Source organism: Oryx dammah, unplaced genomic scaffold (assembly GCF_014754425.2).
Source record: "Oryx dammah isolate SB20612 unplaced genomic scaffold, SCBI_Odam_1.1 HiC_scaffold_27, whole genome shotgun sequence".
NCBI lineage: Eukaryota > Metazoa > Chordata > Mammalia > Artiodactyla > Bovidae > Oryx > Oryx dammah.
The window spans coordinates 109,483,180-109,507,538 of NW_024070211.1; the positions used below are offsets into that span (position 1 = coordinate 109,483,180).

Genomic DNA, 24,359 nt, shown 5'->3' on the forward strand with positions numbered 1-24,359 from the left:
ACACAGGATCCTGGCAGGCTACAGCCATGGGGTCACAAAGAGTCAGACTCAACTGAACATACACACATGTATTTACTGAGTGCATTATTATATACCAGGCACTCTGTAAAGCAAAGAGAACTGTGGTCTTTTATTTTTCAAATAGAAGATTTTTACTTGAGCTTTGAGAAGTTAATTTCCTTCATTTATACCAGTGGTTCCCAGTCAGAATGAATTTTGTCCTCCAGGGGACACTTGCCATTGTCTACAGACTTCAGAGGGCTAAAGTTGACATGTAGCATAGGCTAGGTCTGGTCCCCACGACTAAGAATTTCTGGCCTCGAATGTCATTAGTGTCAAGGTTGAGAAAGCTGGTTTAACCGTATACTGACATACAGGTAACCTTTTCTGTTTGTAGGTACCTTGTATTTTCTGACTTATTTTGTGTTATTAGTTGTTTAGAACCATGTCATATTTTGACTTGTAACTGCTTTAAATTTCCTCTCTCCTATTTTGCTTTATATTTTTTCTCATTCTCTCATTCTCCTCATTTTGTTTTTGAATTCCTGTACAATGCCTTTATAGTTTCTTAGAAATATTTCTGAAATGCTGTGATGTTTCTTGACAGTTTGAAAATCTTTGTTTTAAAGAAGTGTGTATTTAAAATGAAAGAATAATAACAGAAATACATGTTAGCTTCATATTAAAATCATTTTCATGTAAATCTGTGAAATTTTATGCACAAACTATAGTAACCCAATAATATTTTGTATATTTAAAATAAGTATGGATATGAAGAATATGTTTGTATCTATATAAAACTTAATTGTTTTGAAATTTATTTTGTATATGAAATATAACATCTCTTTCTTTTATTGATATGTCTCATATGATAGCATAATTGACTGGTTCACTTTTTATTATAACACAACTGGGAAATAACCCTAAAGTGTGGGGCTTATTGGCTATTGGTCATTTTCATCTTCTTTTAGTTTTAAGGAACAAAAGTGGTGAAACTGATTTTACTTAGTGTGATATTTTTTTATTTCAAGAAGGTAATAGAAAGGTATTTTGAAGAATTATGGAGAAAATGAGTAGGTAAATTAAGGCTGTTGTGTCTCCAGAATCTACCTGGTTACTAGGCACTTTGTAGATAATCAGTAATTGCTAAATGAATGAAAATTAAGTTTCTTAAATTTTTTTGTGCTGAAAGTTTAAGTGAAAATAAGCCATTTTCTTTGTGTGATGCTTCGATCTTTGCTGGAAAATTGCTGTAAAAAGCCTTCAAGATCTTCTCTCCAGCTTCTGTAGAAATGTCTTGGGGGCCATCACTGAAAGCTGGGCAGTAGCAAGAGGAGGGCTAAAAAAGCGAAGGTGGCTCATCTCGCTCTCCTCACTCCCTTCCAAAATACCCTTTAGTGGACAGTTCAGCTTTTAAAGTGAAAAATCAAACAAAACCCAACAAGAACAAAACAAACCAACAGTTGGAAAACCATTTATTCAATTTAGTATTATATTTTATATACGAGGACATTTTGATCCAGAGAAGTTCAGTGAAATATGTTTGTTAATGGCAGTGTTGGAACTATAATCTAGGCCATTTCCAAAAGACAAATGTGGTTTTTAGATAGTGGTTATTTTAAATTCAGCTGGAAAGCAAATTTTTTGAACTCTAATTTCTGATACTTATGTTGCTTCCCATCTTGAAGGTTAATGGTTGTTGGCCCATGTTTTAAAGTATGTTGTATGAGTTTATACGTGTCATTTTTGTCTCAAACTAGTCAGTAATTAGGTGTTGGTTTGAGTCACTTAAAAATTTTTTTTTCTGTCATGTAGCTTTTTGTTTACATTATTCCATTAATGATTTTAAAGAGTAGTCAAATGATGTTACCTGCTGCCTTAAACAAATATATAACCTTTATGTCAGAACACTTTATTAATCTAGGCATTGCATATTTAGGGGCCTAGTGCTTAAAGCAAACAAATAAAAGCTAAAAATTGCTTTTCTATGCTAAATGAAATATAATTAAAACATTTTATTATATACTATTGGAATTATTTTTAAAATTATGCTTATATGTAGCCACTATAGTATTATATAGAAACCAGTTTTTTTTTTTTTTTTTAAGCAATGTAATGACACACTCTTCTTGAATCATAGATACAGCTTATTTCTCTGGTATGTTAATGGTAATTTTTTTTTTGTTTAAGCAGAGAAGGGTTTATTGCAGGACCAAGCAAAAAGAACAAGAGGCTTGTGCTCTAGAAAACCCCAAATTCCCCCATGGTTTTTAGAGATAAGTTTTTATAGGCAAAATTTGGGGGGAGGGCCACAGGGTATGCGACTTTTTTCTGATTGTTTGGTGGTAAGGTAATAATAGGGTGGTGCCCCAGAAATCTTGAGCTCACCCTGAAGTCACCATTCTCCTCTTGGGTGGTAGCCCCAGTTCCTAGATTTATGGCTGTTGTCTCCATTTCCTTCATGTCCCAGGGATCCTTCTTTTGCTCCATAAAGGTAACCACGTCTGGCTTACAGACAGGACCTAGGGAGACCAAGTATAGTTCCCATTGAGTGATGTCCATAAATTCCCACTCATCCTGAGTAAATTCTATGGCTACATCCTGGAATATCAGCAGTTTCCTGAGAAGCTGCCATTTCCTCTTCTTTCTCTTGCCTGTATTGTTTTTTCTCATCAATATTATGTTGAGGAATCACATCAGCATCTTAAGAGTGTGCCTTTGTTCTCAACATACCCACGGACAGAAGGATCTTGAAATGCCTAAAAAGCCAGCTTAGCCTATCATTGTCTCAGAAGATATTCAGGAAAAATCAACTCCTGTATGGAGACCAGACTATGAATTAGTTCTTTCCTTTTTATAGTGTTCTTGTTTCATTCAGATGTCAGGAAATTCTGCTAATATGGCTATGTGGGCTGCACCAATTTTCCCCTTGCAAACCTATGTTATATAGGTTTAACAGGAAAGCATTTTGTCTCTTCTTGTAATTTTTATCTTTAAAACTTTCTTTCCCCTACCTGCATAATATCCTTTCCCTTTAGCTGAGTCTTCCACTGTTAGGTCTCTAGCTTTCATGTTGGAAGTGTTCTTAGGGTAGCTAATGATTCTGGCCTGCTTGTGAGGAAGTGCTAGCTCTCAGTGCGTTAGTGGACGTTGTGGATCCTGAGCTTTACTCTGGGGTGATTTGAGCAAGCAGGTTTGTTGAGAAGCCCCTATGTTAGTCTCTTTGAAACTTTCTTTTTGGTGGTGTAAGATTTCTCAAAGAAGTACTTTCAAATATTGCCCAGAATATAGTGGTCTGCCTGCCATTATTTTGTAAATGAAATGGAGTCAAAGCCTAAGTATTCTGAATCAAAATGCATTTGATGACTTTAACCGCATATCCTCCCACCCTAAACTGTGCTTGTGTTTTACCTTCTTCAGATGAATTCTCTAGCCAGAATTCTATTGAAATGGGGTGAAGCAGTTTTCCTCCAGTCCTCACTTTAGCCTCCAATCTCCTCAATTCCAGCTTCCTAGGTGGCTCAGTGGTAAAGAATCCACCTGCCAGAGCAGGAGACAGAGGAGATGCGGGTTTGATCCCAGTGTTGGGAAGATCCCCTGGAGGAGGAAACAGCAACCCCCTCCAGTATTCTTGCTGGGATAATCCCATGGACAGAGAAGCCTGGTGGGCTACATACAATCCATGGGGTCGCAAAGAGTCGGACATGACTGAACATGCAAGCACACGCTCAACTCCCAATTATTGAAGTACCAGGTGCTTCCAGTTTCTGAGCCTTTTAAGTATTCTGCAGAGTCATTGGGGTTGATTTTCAGCCTTCCCCCTTGCCTTCTTTTGATTTGGCTTTCTTAGGTTTACTAGTGGAGAAGGCAATGGCACCCCACTCCAGTACTCTTGCCTGGAAAATCCCATGGGCAGAGGAGCCTGGTAGGCTGTAGTCCATGGGGTCGCTAAGAGTTGGACACGACTGAGCAACTTCACTTTCACTTTCATGCATTGGAGAAGGAAATGGCAACCAACTCCAGTGTTCCTGCCTGGAGAATTGCAGGGACGGCGGAGCCTGGTGGGCTGCCGTCAGTGGGGTCACACAGAGTCGGATACGATTGAAGCGACTTAGCAGCAGCAGGTTTAGTAGAATCATCCACATAGCCATTTACTTTCCGATTAACAAAATTTTCGTTTTCTTTTCCTTTTTGGATTTTCCTTATCCTGTGCTTTCATCTTGAAAAAATACTGTGAGTGAAAGTAAAATTAAATATTTATGTTCATTATGTCATTTTAACTTTGAATGCTGAATGTATGACATACATTCTCTGGATTACTGGGTGAAATTGAGCCTTTAAAAAAAACTTCATAATTTCCCTTCATGATTCTTGCGTTGAAAGTGGTGTATGGATTATCTTTGATGGTTTTTTGGTTAGATTGTCTAAATTTTATTAGTTCTCAAGTTTTATTTTTTTATATTTGGATCTTTAATCCACCTGGAGTTGATTTTTATAGAGCGAAGTAGTGACTTATTTTTTTCCCCCTGTAGAAAACCAGCTCCAGGACTATTTACTGAAGAATCCATGCTTTTCTCACTGATTTGTAATGCTACTTCTATCATATACAATTGATCCTCATTATTTTCAAGTTCTATACTTGCTAATTTGATTACTTGGTAAATTTATTTGTAAACTTTGAATCAATACTCAGAGCACCTTACTGGTTATTTTCAGATTTGAGTGGATGTGCAGAGGGCACCTAGATTCAGGTGGGGAAAAGCAAAACTCTGCCCTCTTGTTTCAGCTCATACTATAGACAAGTGTCCTTTTCATGGTCAGTTCAGCGCTATGTTTTTGAATTTTTGTCCTTTGGTGATTTTGCTGTTTAGAATGTCTCCCACATGGAATACCAGAGTACTGTGTAGTGTTCCTGAGGGCAAGAAGGCTTTCATGTGCCTTACAGAGAAGATTTGTTGTTCGATAAGCTTTGTTCAGGCTGTTACAGTGCTCTTGGCTGTGAGTTCAATAGTAATGAATCAATAGTATGGTATATCCAGAAAAAGGTAGAGGAAGTTTACTGGTCTGTACATAAAGTTATTATAAAAAGTGCTAAAGTAGCATGTATCTTATGTGATTGAAGCTGTGAAATCACCATTTAAATCACAGTTTAATCTTGTGTCTATCATCTAATTTTGGTTTTATTTTATTTTTATAGTTTAAAACAGAGTGGAAAATTCCCTGGAAATCCTTGGCCACCCTATAAGAAAAGGACACCACTCCATCCCAGCTATAAAGGTCTCATGAGACTTTTGCACTGTAAAACTTTACACATTGTGCTATTCACTCTGCTTTACAAGGTACAGTAGTAATTTGACTAAGAAGACTAGATTAGAGTTTATTACCATAATTCTTAAATAAAAATGCCAAAAGATAATATTACATAAAAGTACCATTTATAAAGCAAAGTGTATTTATATATTTAAGATGTGTGAGGATATGTCATAATCACATGTATGTGAATTGTATTCTTCTAATTTTAAATCTGAGTTGGAAAATAACAGAGCTACACCATTTGTTATGGGAAACTATTCATCTTATCAGTTTCAGACAGGAATTAGTATACAGTTAGATATAAAGGAAGAAAAAAGCTATTGTTTCTTCTAATTAGAATTTGAAAAATTAAAAATTAACTTAAAAGTAAAAAGTATGCCTATCTGTTAACAAATTTCCAATCACTACATATATATTATTTAAATTATTTAAGAAAATTAATATTTACATTTAGTTAGCAGACATTTTTGTTTTTTTCTTAATGTTTGAGATATAAACAAATACAGGTTTTAGATTTCTGTACCTTCTATTCTTTTTAACTCTACCCCATGATCATTTTTTCATTTTACGTGCAAAAATTACTCCTGTTAAAATTTTAGACATGGGCCTCAAAAAAAACAATTGAATGGTTTATTTTCATTAATTTCTAAGAAAATTATTCTGTAAAATAATTTAAAATATTCTTTTTTAATTAAAATAGTAGAATATTTTTCTTATTAAAAGAATATTTATAGTTTTGATCTTTTATAGACATTTTTCAGTGTTTACTTAGTGCCAGATTTTGTTTCAAATGCCTTGTGTACACATATATACATTATTTTAATTCTAGTGGAAATCCTTATGAGTGACAGTTCTGTTTTTATTCTCATCTTTCAGATATGTTTTTAAGCATTTAATTATGTATTTTTGGTTGCACTGGGTCTTCATTGCCTCATGTGGGCTTTCTGTAGTTGGGGCAAGTGGGGACTAACCACTCTTGGTTGCGGTGTGTGGGCCTCTCATTGTGGGGGCTTCTCTTGTTGCAGAGCACAGGCTCGGTAGTTGTGACTCATGGGCCTAGCTGCTCCATAGCACGTGGAGTCCTCCTGCACCAGGGATCGAACCTGTGCCCCCTGCATTGGCAGGCGGATTTCCATCCACTATACTACCAGGGAAGACCTCAGATATGTTTTTTTGAGTTTTAGAGGTTAAATAACTGAATAAGGTTAAATAAGTGAATTAGTCAGTAAATCTTGATTTAAAAATTAAAGAAGACTACTGCAAATGATTTGTGTCCTTTCAAGTTATATTTTTTCAACATTTTCGTTTGCTTAGTATAAGAGTATTTCCTCAAAAATAGAAAGGCAGTATTTAGTTTTTACAAGGTTACTATGAACAAGTTTTAAAAATCTCAATTTTGTAATATCATTCCTGACTTTATGATTATGAAGAACCTTTAATTGACATTGCATTGGCAGGTCAACTTTCTAAAAATCAATGTCAGTAAACCATTTCATCTCCTGCCATGTTTAATATTAAAAAACTTTAATATAGAACATGTTAATAAAACTCTGCTGAAACCATCCTCTCTTTTATTGTAGTACCTAAAAATGTTTTTTTGCTTCCTTAACCTTAAAGTTATGCATTTGAAGCTGTATGTAACGCCACAGGTTTTCAAGCTAAAGTTTATTTGATTTTAGCTAATAATGCTTTATTTATTAAAAGGAGGCATAATAGTAATGGTATACAGTCATTGGAAGTCTGAAATCTGTGTTCTAGTGTTGCTTACGCTAGCTGAGTGTGTCGCTGAACCTTGGTTTCCTCCGTGTAAAGTCTTGGGTTAGAAAGGATCACCTCTATTGCCTGTCAACCTTCAGTCCCCTCTTACTGCTCTCCTGTTCTTCCCACCATCCGTTTACACCACCTCCCTACTATTTGTTGAACACCAGTTGCTAGATACTATTTGAAGCAAATTAAAGATGTTAATCGTATAATCCTCGCAATAATTCTGGGCTGTTATTCCAGTTTTAAAGATGGGGAAACTTAAGACCAGATGTTGTTCAAGATCAAATAGCTTACGCATATTCAAAATTTGTTTAAAAAATCAGGTTTTTAAAAGGTTTTGAAAGTCTGTTCTCCTCACCATTGTGCCACACAAAATATGAATGGAAAAGTCTTCTCAGTAGTCAGATTGAGCATTGGAAAATCAGTGCACTGAAAGTCTTAATTTTTTAGTCACAGTAGATTAACTCCTAAGTGACTAAGGCCTTTCCAAGCCCTCTCTGCTGTCTGGGCAGTTTCTAGGAGGCTCAGCCTAGACTGGCCTCTCTCTTGTTCTCCCTAGTCTCACCTGTGGCTGACAGTGCCGCTCCCCACAGAAGCTCTAGTTTGACTGGCTGGCTTTCTTCTTTTTTTTTTAAAATAATGAAGACAACAAGATGGCTACCAGGCTGTTTTTTCCTTACGGTATTTTATGTGTCTTCTGGTTAATCGTTTGTTGCATTATACTGAATGAGTGATTGGGATAGGTTAGCCCACTGAGTCCTGCATAAAATGTGTAAGGCTTGCATAATCCATTTATAAGGTCAGATTTGTCAGTATTTCCTCAGCGCAACCTGTCTCCTAACCACTTTGTTCGTTCTTCCTTTCTTGTATAAACCGCATGTTGCATACACATGTACACAGTGTGTGCCAGAACTGAACAAGGAACACTGAGTGCAGAACACTCAAGCTCAGGACTGTAACTTGAGAGACAGATTTTAAGAATATTAGTGTTCGATAAACAATTATTTTGCTCCCAATTATATACCAGGTGCTATGCTAAACACATTTGCATGAACTGTTCTATTTAACAAACATTTATCTGATATCCTTGTAATCAGGAGAAAAGTGTCAATAACTTAGGATGTAAAATATTCCTGTTAAATTACTTTATTAGATACTGGTATTTTTATAATAATTGTTCTAGTGGATTATTTAATGTGTTAAACTTTAGCTGATCAGTGAACTAATGATTCTGAATATTGCCTAAAATACTGTGTAATCCTGGGAGGGGAACCTGTTTTTTAGGTTTTAGTTTGTCTTTTCACTAAGGTATATGTTTACTTACTTACATATCTGATTATGATATGTATAACACACATATGTATATATGATATGTATAACATATGTATATATTATATGTATAACACATATATGTATATATAACACATATATATTATGTTACATTGGTCTATAAGGTTAAAATACTTTTTGATATTTAAGTGAAATATGTTTTATGGAAAAAAGTAATATGGGGCATTTTTTTCTCTTTTTAAAGATTTTGATGGATCATCAAAATCTTTCAGAACATGTACTCTGTATGGTTTTATATCTGATTGAATTAGGACTTGAAAATTCAGCTGAAGAGGAATCAGATGAAGAGGTAAGTAGTTTCTTATATTTTTAAATGTTAAAGTTGTGATATGCCTTAATGAAAGGTTGCATGTCATCTTGAAGGTATTTATTTTGTCTGAGTATCATACTTAGAAAAAAAATCTTCTTAGGAGCTTGGAAAAGGCCCTTTTAAATCTTCAACTACATATGTTCTTTTAGAGATTTCACTAATATATAAAACTCCCATTTATAGAATTACTGAATTTGAAATTTGTAATTCATAATATGTAGATCTAAGAAAAGTTGTTAGTGCATATTTGTGCTGTGCTCAGATGCTCAATTATGTCCAAGTCTTTGTGACCCTATGGGCTGTAGTGTGCCAGGCTCCTCTGTGCTTGGGATTCTCCCAGCAAGAATACTGGCATGGGGTGCCATTTCCTCCTCTAGGTGATCTTCGCAACCCAGAGATTGAACCTGCATGTCCTGTGCTGGCAGGCAGGTGCTTTACCACTAGTGCCATTTTTATAGTTACTGGTCAGGAAGATCCCCTGAAGAAGGAAATGGAAACCCACTCCAGTATTCTTTTCTGGAAAATCACATGAACAGAGGAGTCTGGTGGACTACAGTCCATGAGGTCAGAAAGAGTGGGACATGACTGAGCAATTGAACTACACACACATACACACACACAGGTGAATAATTATGTTAGGACTTCAGTCTAGAAATTCTAATAATTTTATTAGGGATTTTATTTTTGAATAGCAAATTCTTTCTGTAAAGATTTTAAGTTAATGGAGTAATATTTGTTGTAAAGGAGAATGTTTACTTGAGAATATAAGTTGTTAATGTGTTTCAGGACTTTAAAAGTATCATTTCCATGAAAGTAATTGTTGGTTACTACAAATTGATTTTACAGTTAATTGATATTTTTCTCATTCCCTCCATACAAAAAGACAACAGCGATAGACAAGTGGAAAGGCTAGGCAGTACTTAGTAGTCTTAAGCTGAGTCAACATATATTCTTTCATAGATACTAAAAAAATCATTAATATTCCTCTAAGAATAAGTCAGACTTTTGATAGATTTTTCAGACTTCCTTCCACAGTTAGTCCAAATTAGCGTTATTTGACTGCATTATGAGTTATTTTTAACGGGTGGTGAAAAGTATCCTGTACTGCATATTTCCAAATTGAAAAATGTATTTTCTTCTGGAGAAGTTTAGCTGACTTCCATGTTAGCATCGAGCAGTTTGTTTTTAAATTTTCTGTTTGCATTTGGTTTTATTCGCACTTTGTAGTTCGTAAATGTGACTTTAAGGGATTAAGGGATATAACAGGAAGTGAACTATTATTTGGGCTTGTTACATCTCCATTGTACCTTGGACCTGACTGACAAGATTTGTATTCATTATGTTTATGTTTCAGGCATCAGCATGTGGACCTGAACGTTGTCATGACAGTTGGTTTCCTGGTAGTAACTTAGTATCGAATATGCGACACTTTATAAATTATGTTAGAGTGAGAGTTCCAGAGACTGCTCCAGAAGTGAAGAGAGACTCACTTGCAAGTACCAGCTCTGACAGCTTGGGATCTTTACAAGTAAGTGTAAAAGTGAGAACAAAAAAGGGAAAGACTTCATTATATTAGGATGTGTCATTTAGATCATCTTACCATATCCTAGGGCTTCCCTGGTGGCTCAGTGGTAAAGAATCCGCCTCCAGTGCAGGAGACGTGGGTTTAACCCCTGGGTTGGGAAGATCCCCTGGAGAAAGAAATGGCAACCACTCCAGTATGCTTGCCTGGGAAATCCCACGGACAGAGGAGCCTGGCAGGCTGTGGTCTATAGGGTTGAAAAGAGTTGAACATGATTTAGCAAGAAAACAACAACAAAAACAGTCATATCCAAAAAAAACATAAATGTGGTTATAGATAACTTTAAATTGTCCTTTATATCTAAGCAACTCTGATATATCTAAGCAACTTCTGCCTCACCCATCTTTTTCCTTTAATCTGCCAGAGTTCACGTCGGCCTAAAGTTCTTCAAAGAGAGGTAGATGTATATGATACTTGCATTAACCAGCAATGTGGCTTTAACTGGAAATGGAGACAAATGCTGAAGTATTTGTGTGTATATGTGTGTGTTTAGTTAATATGGTTAGAATAAAAAAACATTTAATGTATGTGTGCATTCTTTTTAAAATGCAGTAATTTAGGCTTTATTTTTAAAGAAAATCCACATTATTGAACTTAAAAAATAATACAGCATATTTAATAGTGAGCTTTTCTTAGTAGTGTTGGTATTTTGGGCCAATTATAAGAAGCACATTTAGCATTGTTACTAACATCTTAAAAATGAATGTTTCTGAAATCAAAATAAATTTTATCTTTAGTTGCTGGTGGCATGCCATTCACACCCCCCCCCTTTTTGCTTATATGATAGTTAATTAACTGATAAAATAAGCCCACACAAAGCTTAAACTTCTTATGTTGTGTATTTGGACTCATTTAAAACATAAGCTCTCTTATTGCATGTAGCTTAATTAATTTATAAAAAGCAGAAATGAAAAATCTTGAAATGACATGGCAATATCTAAACTTAAATACTTCTAATTCCTATAGTCTAGATTTTTGCAAGTAAAGAACATTGAATCATACATTTCTTATTGAAAGAGTTCATTTGTAGGAACTTTGTCTTTGACAGTATGCTTTTTCTGTGAACACCATAAAGAATTTTAATTAAAATATTGCAGTCTGTAAGAGGCAGCTTTTGCCTCTAATGCTGGTAGAGGGAACTTTGACAAACAGCTTGAACGTTAAAAAAAAATAATGTATATTAAGCTCATAAAAGCTCAGCTGATTGAAGCATTGTTTCTATGCTTGCTTAAAAAAATTTAGTGAAATCTATTAAACTGACTTGTATCTTAATTATAAGATGATTTCTAAGAGCCCTAATGTGGTTTGACTGCTTTAGCAAAAAGGGTATTTTGAAGATAAATTATTCAGAAAAATAGTTTTTAAAAATCTGTTCAAATAAATATAGTTATATTAAATATGAAAGATTAATTTTTCATCTTTTTATTTCATTTTAGTAACTTAAAGCATTTATGTTAGAAGTAATTTTCAAACTTTTAAAGTTCTTAAAAAATGAAATTAATTAGCATTTAAGATTAATTAACTTGGAAAAAATTAATTTATGATTTTCTTAAGTGGATGATATCATGGTCTTCTAGAAGTTAGTCAGGAGTATAGTATTCTTGTTGAATGTCGGATAGCTTTGATTCCTTTAAACTGATGAAAGTCTTAGTTTATGATTCCTTTTGAATATGGCTGTAGATACTACTGAAGCTTTGTCTGTTTTCCCTGATGGGCTTAGGGGGGTTGCAAAAGAAGTGTTACTATGGATAATCTCCTTTTTCCTCATTGTTGTTTCCAGATTGAGTGGGACTAAGTATATTTGAGAGAAGTCAAGGGGAAAATTTACTTAAAGAACAAATCTATTAAATAAATCTTTGGATGAAACTTTGATCATATCCTTGGGAAAATGTAATGCTAATGTATTTTAAAACTGACCCTGAATAACCTTCTCTTGATTTTTCCTTCTTTCTTGTTTGAATGGTAGAATTCTGGTACAGCTCAGGTTTTCAGCTTAGTAGCAGAGCGCAGAAAGAAGTTTCAAGAGATCATCAATCGCAGTAACAGTGAAGCAAATCAAGTGGTTCGTCCTAAAACTTCAAGTAAATGGTCTGCACCTGGTTCAGCTCCACAGTTAACTACAGCCATTTTGGAAATTAAAGAAAGTATATTGTCTTTGTTAATTAAACTTCACCACAAACTCTCAGGAAAACAAAATTCCTACTATCCTCCTTGGCTTGATGACATAGAAATTTTAATCCAACCAGAAATTCCTAAATATAGTCATGGAGATGGTATAACTGCAGTAGAAAGAATTTTACTAAAAGCTGCATTGCAAAGCAGAATGAACAAACGTATCATTGAAGAGATATGTAGAAAAGTGACCCCTCCTGTACCACCCAAAAAGATTACTGCAGCAGAGAAGAAAACACTGGACAAAGAAGAAAGGTAATTTTTATTTTTAGTGCTTTAAACTAATGTATGATGCAGTTGAAGATTTTATATTACCGCCCCCACCCCCACTTTTGGTCATCTGAGACTAGCTATAATCATAACTGAATAGTTTGTAAGAAGAGGGGAATCAAAGATAGTCAGTGCTTGTACATTTAGCTTAAATTGGTTGAGTTTCTGTTCAGTGGCTCAGTTGCGTCCGACCCTTTGCGACCCCATGGACTGCAGCACACCAGGCTTCCCTGTCCATTGCCAAGTCCTGGAGCTTGCTCAGAGTCATGTCCATTGAGTCAGTGATGCCATCCAACCATCTCATCCTCTCTTCCCCTTCTCCTCCTGCCCTGAATCTTTCCCAGCATCAGGGTCTTTTCCAGAGTCAGTTCTTCACATCAGGTGGCCAAAGTATTGGAAGTTTCAACTTCAGCATCAGCCCTTCCAATGAATATTTCCTTTAGGAAATATTTAGGAAATAAAAAGACTGATTTCCTTTAGGATTGACTGGTTTGATCTCCTTACAGTCCAAGGGACTCTCAGGAGTCTTCTCCAACTTCACAGTTCAGAAGAATCAATTCTTCAGTGCTCACCTTTCTTTATAATCCCAACTCTCACATCCATACATGACTCCTGGAAAAACCATAGCTTTGACTAGATGGACCTTTGTCAGCAAAGTAATGTCTCTGCTTTTTAATATGCTGTCTAGGTTGGTCATAACTTTTCTGCCAAGGAGCAAGCATCTTGTATTTCATGGCTGCGGTCACCATCTGCAGTCATTTTGGAGCCCCCCAAAGTAATATCACTGTTTCCATTATTTCCCCATCTATTTGCCATGAAGTGATGGGACCAGATGCCATGATCTTAGTTTTCTGAATGTTGAGTTTTAAGCCAACTTTTTCACTCTTCTCTTTCACTTTCATCAAGAGGCTCTTTAGTTCTTCTTCACTTTCTGCCATATGGGTGGTGTCATCTGGGTATCTGAGGTTATTGATATTTCTCCTGACAATCTTGATTCCAGCTTGTGCTTCATCCAGCCTGGGACTGACCCTGACATTAAATTACTACTCTAAAGCTTAGACCGCTTTGGAAAAGTTGCTGTTATTTCTGTGGGGACCCTAATAATTCTGCTATTTTTTTTTTTAAGTATTAATTCAACTCTAAGATCTTCCCTGGTAGCTCAGACAGTAAAGTATCTACCTGCAATGCAGAGACCCAGGTTCGCTCTCTGGGTTGGGAAGATCCCCTGGAAAAAGGAATGGCAACCTACTCCAGTATTCTTGCTTGGAGAATCCCATGGACAGAGGAGCCTGGCAGGCTATAGTTCATGGGGTCACGAGAAGTCAGATACAAGTGAGCAACTAAGCATGATGCACAAACCTGTAGACCCCTTTGGAAAAGTTGCTGTCTGTTACTACTGTGGGAAATCTAATAATTCTCTTGGTATTAAAAAAATATTAATTCAACTTTAAATGATAGTAGAAAATAAAAGAAAAATTTTAATAATCCTTAAAAATTTGTTTTAGTTTCTTGTAGTGCTTTCCAGTCTTTCCTATTTATGATCACAAATTGTTAAACAAGCAGTGTTTTAAAACTTTGGTTTTAGCTTTTGAAGCTTTAAGTTGCTTTAATTTGTTGTTAAATCATAATATTAATAAAACTTCTCTGTTTTTCTTTGAACAATGTTCTGTTTACCAAGATAAAGGAGGATAGGTGGCTCAGGATTAGCGGTAAAATTGACTTGCTCAGTTTTTTATGTTACTGAGTTTAAGGAAGGCATCCAGGTGAAGATGTCCAGTTAGATACAGGGTTAGAGACTTAGGTGAGAATTCTGAGTTAGAGCTACAGATTTAGGCATATAGGTAATAGTTAGAGCCTTGTGTATGGAAGAATATGGACAATAAAAAGATGATAACACTTAGTATAAAACTCAAGGGAAAAACATAAAGGGGAATAACTAAGGAAGGAGCACCTATAAAGGTGACTCAAAATGGGATGGTTAGAGTAAAATAAGAGGAAAACTGCAGAGAATGGTGTTAGAGAGGCATAAGAGGAGGAGGTTCAGAAAGGAAGAAAGATTGTTAAATGCTATGAAAGTTTAGTTAAGATTGGCAGTCCCATTTGATTAGTTAGGAGGTCATCTTTTGGTAACTGTAACAGAAGCAGATTTAATCATACATAGCTGTTCTTCATTTTTGCCATAATTTTGTTACAGATAATTTATAATAGTATACACAAAACTTTTAGTACATTAAAAATTTAAGAGAGTTCCCTCTGAGCCACCAGGGAAGCCCTACTTTATTAATAGAAGTTGTTATATAATAACATAATTTAGGTGAAAGTTCATTAACTTTGAATTGGTAACTACCTAGAATTTAATAGATAAAATTGGAATGTTAAAAATGAGGTAAAATTTTTTGTTGTTGTTAACTAAAATTAGTCCTCTTCTAAATTGGTTGTCTTTTGTTTTGGTTATAGAATAATGTCTGTTTATTTTTTAAGGAAGATAAAAACATTCAGTGAATCAAAACTTATTCTATTTGGTTAAAGGCATTTTGTCATTATTATTCTTGACAGATATAGATACTAGAGGACATAGTTCAGATGCTATTTTTTTTTTTTTTTACAAAAGCTCTAATGCTGTTGTAATAAATAGTAACCTAAAAATTTAAGGCTTTTTTTTTGTTATGGGCTTGTTTCCTTTGCGTGATGGTAGTATCGACAAGGACTTGAAACTAATTCTGTAGCAGACAGCTAACAATTAAAATGAATCAGTTTGAATCTCGCTGTGTCTCACATTTTTTTTCCTCAATTTATTTTGGGTTTTGGGTTAAATTTCATAATAAAGGCAGAATAGTTTATATACACTTAATGATCTATTCCCAGGTACCTCAGCTATAGACAAACTTGACATCACTTTCATAATAGATTGATGGTGGTTTAATCCCTAAGTCATGTCCCACTCTTTGCAACCCCATGGACTATAGCCCACCAGGCTCCTTTGCCCGTGGGATTTCCCAGGGAAGAATACTGGAATGGGTTGCCATTTCCTTCTTCAGGGGATCTTCCCAACCCAGGGATGGAACTCGAGTCTCTTCCATCTCTTGCATTGGCAAACGGATTCTTTACCACTGCACTGCCTGGGAAGCCCTGACAACCTATTAACTCCATAGAAAACAAGATACAAATAGAAAACTCTAGTGGGTTGTAACTGTATGTAACCTTAGTATGTCCACTTCTTAGGTCATAATGGAAAATTGCTGAGTTGTATGAAAGTGCTAGAACTTGTGTCTTTTTGTTAATGGTCTTTATGCACATTTATGTCCAAGTTTAGAAAGGAATAACCTAAATTATGAAAAAATTCACAAGGGAAAAATAACAATACTCCTTTTCTAGAAATCATAGACAACTACTAGAGAAATGCATTGTTAAGAACACAATTTAAAACGATACCCATTTACTTTTCTTATTTTTGTTGAAGTCACCTGGTGTGACTGAGTCTCTGCTCAGAGTCTCACAGACTAAAGTAAAGTTGACAGACATACTTATCTATAATTTACAGTAATTCCAGAACAGAAATGAATTTTATTTTTTAAAGTTATTTATTTATTTATTTTTGGTTGTGCTGGGTCTCTCGTTGCTTTGCTAGTCCAGAGAGTAGGGCCACTCTCCAGTAGTGGGTCGGGAGTGTGCACCGCGGTGGCCTCTCTCGTTGTGGAGCGCCGGCTCTAGGTGCGTGGGCTTTAGTAGGTGTGACTCGCAGGCCCTAGAGCCAGGGCTCGGTAGTTGTGGCACAGGGGCGTAGTTGCTCTGCGGCATGTGTAATCTTCCAGCACTAGGGATCACACTCATGTCACCTGCATTGGCAGGCAAAGTCTTACCCACTGTGCCACCAAGGATGTCCTCGAAATGAATTTTAATACCAGTGCCAATCAATTTTCTTAAGAAAACCTCAAGTATAATTGATTGGCACTGGTATTAAAATTCATTTCTAGGACTTCCGTGGTGTCACAGTGGATAAGATGATTCTGCTTGCCAGTGCAGGCGAGATGAGTTTGGTATTCAGATTTGTTACCTGAAATAGTATTTTGTGAACCTATATATTCTAAATGTAAATATACATGTACATATTTAAAGATCAGCTGTAGAGTGCATAAATCACTGTTTTAATTAAAGAAATGGTGAAACTTACTAGTTTATAAAGGAGTAGTATGAAGACCAAACACATATTCTATCACTGCTATTATTATTTAAATATTTTTGGAGGTCTCATAGGTCTTTGAGCATCTATAGTACATTTCTGTTTGTTTCCGTTTCTTCCTTAGTGACAAATTTTAGTCCTTTGATGATGGGTTTAATTTTTAAAACCTTTTTATTTTGAAGAAATCTTAAACTTACAGAAATGTTTCAAGGATAATACAAAGAACTTTCTGGATCATTTTAGAGTAAGTTGTTTTACAGTGGAATATTTTAGTGTAATACTTCAGTGCATAGCTTTTAGAAATAAGGGCATTTTCTTATATAACCACAGTACACCTTTCAAAATAAAGGAATTAGCATTTTACTTAGTATGATAAAATCCTTAGATCCCAAGTTTTGACAGTTGTTCCAGTAATGTTGGTTATAGCAGAAAGATTCTGTCCAGAATCACTCATCATGTTTTCTTGTTGTATCTCTTTGATTTCCTTCAGTATGGAATAGTCTTCTCTTTTTCCTTTATTTTCTTGACCTTGGCACTTTTGAAAATTACAGAGCAGTAAGCACTGTAGAATATCCCTCAGTTTGGGCTTGTCTACTTTTCCATTATGCTTGGATTTGGATGATACATCTTTGAGAGCAATATCAAAAAAGTGTTGCTGGGGAGTTTCCTGATGGTTTAGTGCTTAGGATTCTCGGCTTTCATTGCTGTGGCCCAGGTTCAGTTCCTGGTTAGGGAACTAAGATTCCACAGCCCATGTGGCCCAGCCAAAGAAAAAGAAGGCAGAGGGGGAATGTTGCTTTTTTGTTTTGACTGCATCCCATCAGTTGTCACATGATTTTAATTTGTTTCATTACTACTGATTAACTTTGATCACTTGGTCATGGGGGTATCTGTTAGACTTCACTGTCAAGTTACTCTTTGTAAATATCCTCCCCTTCCTCACCTTTGTAATTAGTACGTGTTAATAATTTGTGGAGAGATACTTTGAGATGCTGCAGTATTCTGTTCTTCGTTTCAGTTCATTCATTTATCTGCTTGTATCAGTTTAGAGTGAACAGATTTCTATTTTACTTTATGAGCTATAATCTGCTCATTAATCATCTTTATGCTCAGATTGTTTTAGATTTGACCAGTGGGAGCCCCTTCAAGCTGGTTTCTGAAGTCTTTGTATTTCTCTCCACACCATTCTTTGAGCATTTTCTTATTTTCTGGGTGAAAATCTTGTGTTTTATATTAGACATTTGTCTGAAGAGTCTTGGTTACTTTTAGTAGAGAATATTAGTTAGAAACCAGTCTATGCACTCATTCTAATGAGCTCATTCACAGACTCTCTTAGTGGGCAAAAAGTGTGTGCACAAGAGGGGGATGTAGTGAGGGGAGAGAGAGGTATTAAAAACTATGATTGTGAGTTCAACCTGATAATCCCAATTCTAATCCAACACCAAAGGCTTTATTCATCTTTTCTCTCTTTTCATAATTACAACATAATCTCTAGTCCCACAGTGAGAAACCTGACCCCTATAATCCTTAATAGTATTAATTTTTTATTAGTTCCCTTGTATGTAACCAATTTCTTATAACTTTTCCCTGCATGAATGCCCTCCTGTGCCAGGCTGTTGGGTCTTGACACCCTGTCCTAGGCCACTGTGTCACCTTCCATATTCAGGAAGGAAGGAGACAGGAGTGGTTTTTAATATTTTTAAATGGCTAATGTCTTTGGGAGTCAAGTTTGATGAGTAGACTGAGTGATCACCCTGGATGACAATATTTTGGCTTAAATGTAAAAATATAAGAGTTGTATTTGCAAAGTAGATAATAAAATGAGTTTTCTTATGTGGACCCTAAATTATATTTGAGGTAAATATTAGTAAAGGAATGTTAAAAATCTCTTGAACTGTATTGGCAAATATATGTAACTTAGAGTAAACTGAGCCATAGTACTTGATTTTATAGATGTTTGTGATTATCTCCACTAAATGGGTGGGAGGAGATGTGTGAATAATCTTAAAATTACTATTAGCATTCCATTCTTCTAAATTCTATCTTTTATATCTTTGAATCATTTCAGATTAATAACTGAATTCTTTTAGGATTCCCATAGAAATTACTTCATAGAATCTCAGTTTAATAAAATTCTTTTGTAGTAGATAGATATAATGAATAGTCATTAAAAGAAACTGCTATAGTATATTGCATCCATTATGTTTTTAATATCCTTTGTATCATGGGCTGTAATAAATTCCTTTTTGAGTTTTGTTCCAAATGAAAAATTTGTCTTTCCTGATGAGTTAATATATAACGCACCTTTTAATCTTTTTTTTCCTTCCTCTCCCTCCTCTCTTGTGTTGAATTATTTTATTACCCTTACCTTGCTGGGGGTAGAATTTTATGCTTATTAGTATTGCTAGCATCTTGAAATCTGGGGAAGCCTCTCTCCTGTCTTTATTAGTTTACTTTTATTTTTTTATACATAAGTTACACTCTTTTTTTTTTTTTTGCAGTTAACCTCAGATTAAAATGCTCTTTGGAAGTAGATAAGGGATAATTAATAAATAGAATAAAGTGAATTTATTGATTTTCTTTTACTTCAAGAAAATAAGCTAAATTTGTACTATTGTGTAGTAGAAACTAGAAAACTTCCTGGCTTTTTGTTAATCCTCTTTTAGGAGAGACCTTTTCTTAAGGTAACAGTAAATCTGACTATTTTTACCTTTTAGTTTCTATTCATAGCTTAACATAATAGTTTCTTCTAGCAATGAGCTTGCTATTATTTGTACCTGGGGTTAAATTATGAGTGTTAGCTAAAGCTCTTCTTGCTCTTGCTGTGAACTGACATATACTTAGGAAATTGTGTAGTTGGAAAATTTTTTGTCGACTTTAGTTATTATTTCACATTTTAAAGTAAATTTTTTCTTTAATTTTTACCTGTTATGCCTAGTGATTTTCAGACCATTTAAAAGCAGCAGAATCCTTTAAGGACAATAAAACTTTACATGAAATTTAAAACACAATACAAAAATTTGGTTGTTCTTAACTGTGTGACAGGGACCCTTTCATACATTATTTACTCCTGAAAGATAGTAGATATGTCTTAAGTGTTTCTGGTACTTAACACTTTATTTCTGTTTAATATAGGCGACAAAAAGCTAGAGAAAGACAGCAGAAATTGCTTGCAGAGTTTGCATCACGACAGAAAAGCTTCATGGAAACTGCCATGGATGTTGGTAAGTCAAAATTTATTAGTTTAGAACACTCATAGTTATTACCATAGTACTTATCCAGTCCAATCATCCACCAGTTTTTAACATTATAGACAGATGATTTCTGGTCTTTATTTAAACAATGGAGTGATGGAAGATCAGACCTAGGTGGTCCATTCTGTTGTTGAGTTAGCTGCAGCAGTTAGAAAGTTCTTGATGGTAGTAATACAGTAGTATTTTGCTGCTCTCTTCTGTTAAACTGCCCTTTAGATTTATAAGGTTCATCAATATGAACTTACTTATTCTGATTTTTTCCTGTGAAATTATTCTAAGATCCTTAAAATAGTTTTCAGATACTTTGAGTTTCTCTTGTTGTTTGTACGTTCACTGTTTCTTAAAATCAGGTGCACCTCTCATTTCCATTAGGATTAGTATTAGCATTTTACAATGAGAGAGGATGCCATTTTCCTGTGAGTAATCTTTTACAGACATAGGAGAAATAGATTAAATCTCGACTAATCTGTCTTCAGTTAACAGGATACTCCTTTCCCTGACTACTTCTTGCATTTCAGTGATTTCCCTCTCTCTTTTTTTCAATTTTAGACAAAAATGCTGACATACAAGAATGTATGTTCAAACATGCAAATACATTCTCATGCACATAAGCACACATAACTGATGTTCAGAAGAGGAGGGTCAGTCCAGATTTCGCATAATGTGTTCTAAACCATCAACAGTGGAGTTTATATTCAGGATATAACTTTGATGTAAAGTATACTAAGTTCTGTTTATTGGATTAACCGATAGCAAATCAGTTCTTGTGTGAAAATGACGATTTAGTTCATGATACTGCTTTTCCTTTTTCTATGTTTTCTCTTCCTCCTTCTTTCCAAAAATGGATACTACAATTTTTTGGTTTTTACACATTAAAGATAATTATAATGTGTATTAAGTGTTCTATCTATAGCCAGTTTCTTCATATCTCTTCATATAAAATGAACTAATAGGCACCCCTATCTTTCATTTTTCTTTTCATCATCAATACGTTCTGCTTCTTAGAAGTTACTTGTTTCCTTTTTTAACATATCTTTTTATTTATTTATTATTTTTGGTTGTGCTGGGGTTTTGTTGCTGTGTTCTGGCTTTTCTCTAGTTGCAGTGAATGGGGTCTCCGTTATGGTGCATAGGCTTCTCAGTGTGGTGGCTTATCTTGTGAAGCATGGGCTGTAGGCACACAAACTTCAGCAGGCAGACTCAGTAGTTGTGACCTGGCAGGCTCCAGAGCATGGACTCGGTAGTTCCTGTGCACAGACTTAGTTGCTCTGTGGCATGTGGAATCTTCCTGGACCAGGGATCAACCCTATGTGCCCTGCATTGGTGGGTGGATTCTTATCCACTCTACCACCAGGGAAGTCAACTTGTTTTCTTTTAAATGAACATTGCTAACATTTTATTTTGCAGTTGCAGTCAAGTCTTCCATTCAAAGGTTTATTCTAAATGTTGAAAAACATTCAAGATAACTTTTTGAATGCTGTTGACTTCAGGGTTAAATAATAGCCTGCTGCTGCTGCTGCTGCTGCTAAGTCACGTCAGCCATGTCCGACTCTGTGCAACCCCATAGACGGCAGCCCACCAGGCTCCTGTCCCTGGGATTCTCCAGGCAAGAATACTGGAGTGGGTTGCCATTTCCTTCTCCAATGCATGAAAGTGAAAAGTGAAAGTGAAGTCGCTCAGTCGTGTCTGACTCTTCGTGACCCTATGGACTGTAGCCTACCAGGCTCCTCCATCCATGGGATTTCCCAGGCATGAGTACTGGAGTGGGGTGCCATTGCCTTCTCTGAAATAGTAGCCTAGTATTCATTAATTTTTTTTGACTCCAGTGACCTGACTCCTAGACCGCATTAAGGAGATTGTATTTAGTACATAGCCTCTTTTCTTACAGTCTTGAAATTGCTTAAACTATACCACCCTTTACTCATTTCTATTTGTTATATTGTCTTTTGTTTTTCCTGAAGTTTCCAACTACCTTTTTTTCTAACTAACATGCCTTTATGATATCCCTGTTATTCTTCCCACTCAATCATACTGTCCTTTGCATAGAATTTGTTCCAGTCTGGTCCATTTGCTCTGTAGGCATGCTGTACAGCTATTACCTTGGAATTTTCCTCTTACAGGGATTATCTGGTGTTTCCTGCATCTTATCTCTTTTTGGAGGTCTTGTTTTATTGGGGTGCAAGTACATTCCCAGAAATGCTTGTGCTGGAAGTTTAACTTTCTGATTCTTTTTATTTCCAGATGGGACTCTGATTTGCTGTCATGCTTGATTGTTCATTTGGATGAATGTAAAATTTCCTGTTAATACACATTTTTTGTTATACCTGATAAAGGACTACTCCCTTGTCTTTTACCATTAATTTGATAAGAAGTGTAGTGGTAATTTGATTCTTATTTCTTTGTGAGTTAGCATTTTTTTCCCTTTCCTGTGACACTTTTATAACTGTTTGATTCTTAGAGATATGAAGTTTTAGGATATGTATCTAGGTGAATCTTTTTCATTCTCCTTAGTACTTAATGGACCTTTTCAGGCTGAAAAGTCATGTATCAGAAGCTCTGAGAAAAATATTTCCTAGGATTTTCTTGATAACTAGTATAGCCATCTTCCAAGATGACCCTCCATGATCCATACTGCCTAGTTTTTATGCCCTGCGTGCTCTACTCTGACATCGTGTCAGAATTGGTATTCATGACCACTTGGGCATGGCAGAAGTGATGATATGTCATTTCCGAGATTAGGTTATGAAAGATGATGTGACTTCTGTCTTGACGTCTTTTCTCTCTCCCAGATTACTTATTCTGGGGAAAGCCAGCTGCCATGTTGTTAGCAGCCCAATGGAGAAGCCTATGTGGTTAGGGACTGAGGCCTCTGGCCAGCAGTCCTGTGAATGAGCCTGAATGTGAATCTGCCAGCCCCGTTCAGATTTTTAGATGATACTGTCCAGCTGTTTGTTTAATAGCAATCTCACAAGAGATCCTGAGCCAGAACCATCAAGCTAAATTGCTCCCAGATTCCTGACCCTCAGAAAACTATTGTTTTAGGCCACTGAATTTGGGGTAATTTGTTAAACAGCAGTAGAAAACTATTATAATACTTTTCTCCATATATTTTCTTTATTCTCTTTGATGGGACTCTGATTATTTGGATATTGGATCTCTTAGATTGATGTTTTAATCTTCTGTGTCTTTTTTATATCTTCTTGCTTTACAAGCTTAGAAGTTTGTTCTCTTTAACATCTTGGTCTTTGTCAGAAGAATTTGTTCTAAAATCTTTCTGAATGTTTTAGCGCTCTCTCAATTATCCTTTATCCTTCTGAATTGCTTAGAAATTTAAGTTACTCTTTTATGTTGGTTAGTTGCCCTCGTTTGCCTGATAATTCTTGATTCCTCTGGAAAGATCATCTGTTACCCTGCTGAGGTCTAAATAGGTTTGATCCTAGTAATTCTCTTTAGCCTATGTATGGATGAGGCGGGTTGACTCTTAGACTTAGATCTGGGTGGGAGGATTGCTGACTACTCTCTTTGGGCCCCCAGATGTTAACATTCAATTAGAAAACCCTCTTACTCTCCAAGCAGCATGTTCAGTTCCTTTGAGAAAGTCGTTTTTTTTCTCCTTAAGGTAAATGCCAAATTATCTGAGTGCTCTATCAGTCAAAGTTGGGGAGGGAATGGGTTGCTGAGTAGTGAAGTTTTGTACATAGACTTCTGATTAATTATTCTGCTTTCAGAATCACTTAATACTTAAGACTCCTATCCTCTGCCTCACTGACTGATTCTGAGCCCAGATTTGACATTCTTCTAATGGACCTATCAGTTCTTCCTTTCTGTAACTTTCTCATAATACATATGTGGTTGTAGCTATTATGACTTTCTTGCATTGTCAGCGTGTCTCCATCTCCTCTGATCTTTTGGAAATTTTACTGACATCTCTTATTTGTTGGTTGGTGGAACTCTTTCATGATGCCATCATTTTTCTGTATTCTTATGGGAATATTTCTTTATGTATACCTTTACTTTTATTTCAGTGATTTTTTAAAAGGAGTGGAGATAAAAGTATGTGCTTAGTCTTCAGTCTTGATTAGCTACTCACTAATATTTGCTATTATAATGTATAAAGTTAAAATTTCTGTTATTATAAAAGCATTAAATTTTTATTATGGAAAC

At 35.4% G+C, this 24,359-nt stretch overlaps 1 protein-coding gene across 6 annotated transcripts in view; it reads left to right on the plus strand.

The window, feature by feature from the left end:
• The window catches only part of UBR3 (ubiquitin protein ligase E3 component n-recognin 3), a 208,485-nt gene that overhangs the window by 107,297 nt on the left and 76,829 nt on the right, over positions 1–24,359 (plus strand). For 3 of the 6 annotated variants that reach the window (XM_040229306.1, XM_040229307.1, XM_040229308.1), the window contains exons 20-25: positions 5,198–5,339; positions 8,612–8,716; positions 10,092–10,265; positions 10,684–10,716; positions 12,286–12,746; positions 20,077–20,165. In XM_040229306.1, coding sequence (XP_040085240.1) covers positions 5,198–5,339; positions 8,612–8,716; positions 10,092–10,265; positions 10,684–10,716; positions 12,286–12,746; positions 20,077–20,165 — 1,004 coding nt within the window. The remainder of the gene's footprint in view (positions 1–5,197; positions 5,340–8,611; positions 8,717–10,091; positions 10,266–10,683; positions 10,717–12,285; positions 12,747–20,076; positions 20,166–24,359) is intronic. The other 3 variants (XM_040229312.1, XM_040229309.1, XM_040229311.1) reach the window with 1 other exon arrangement.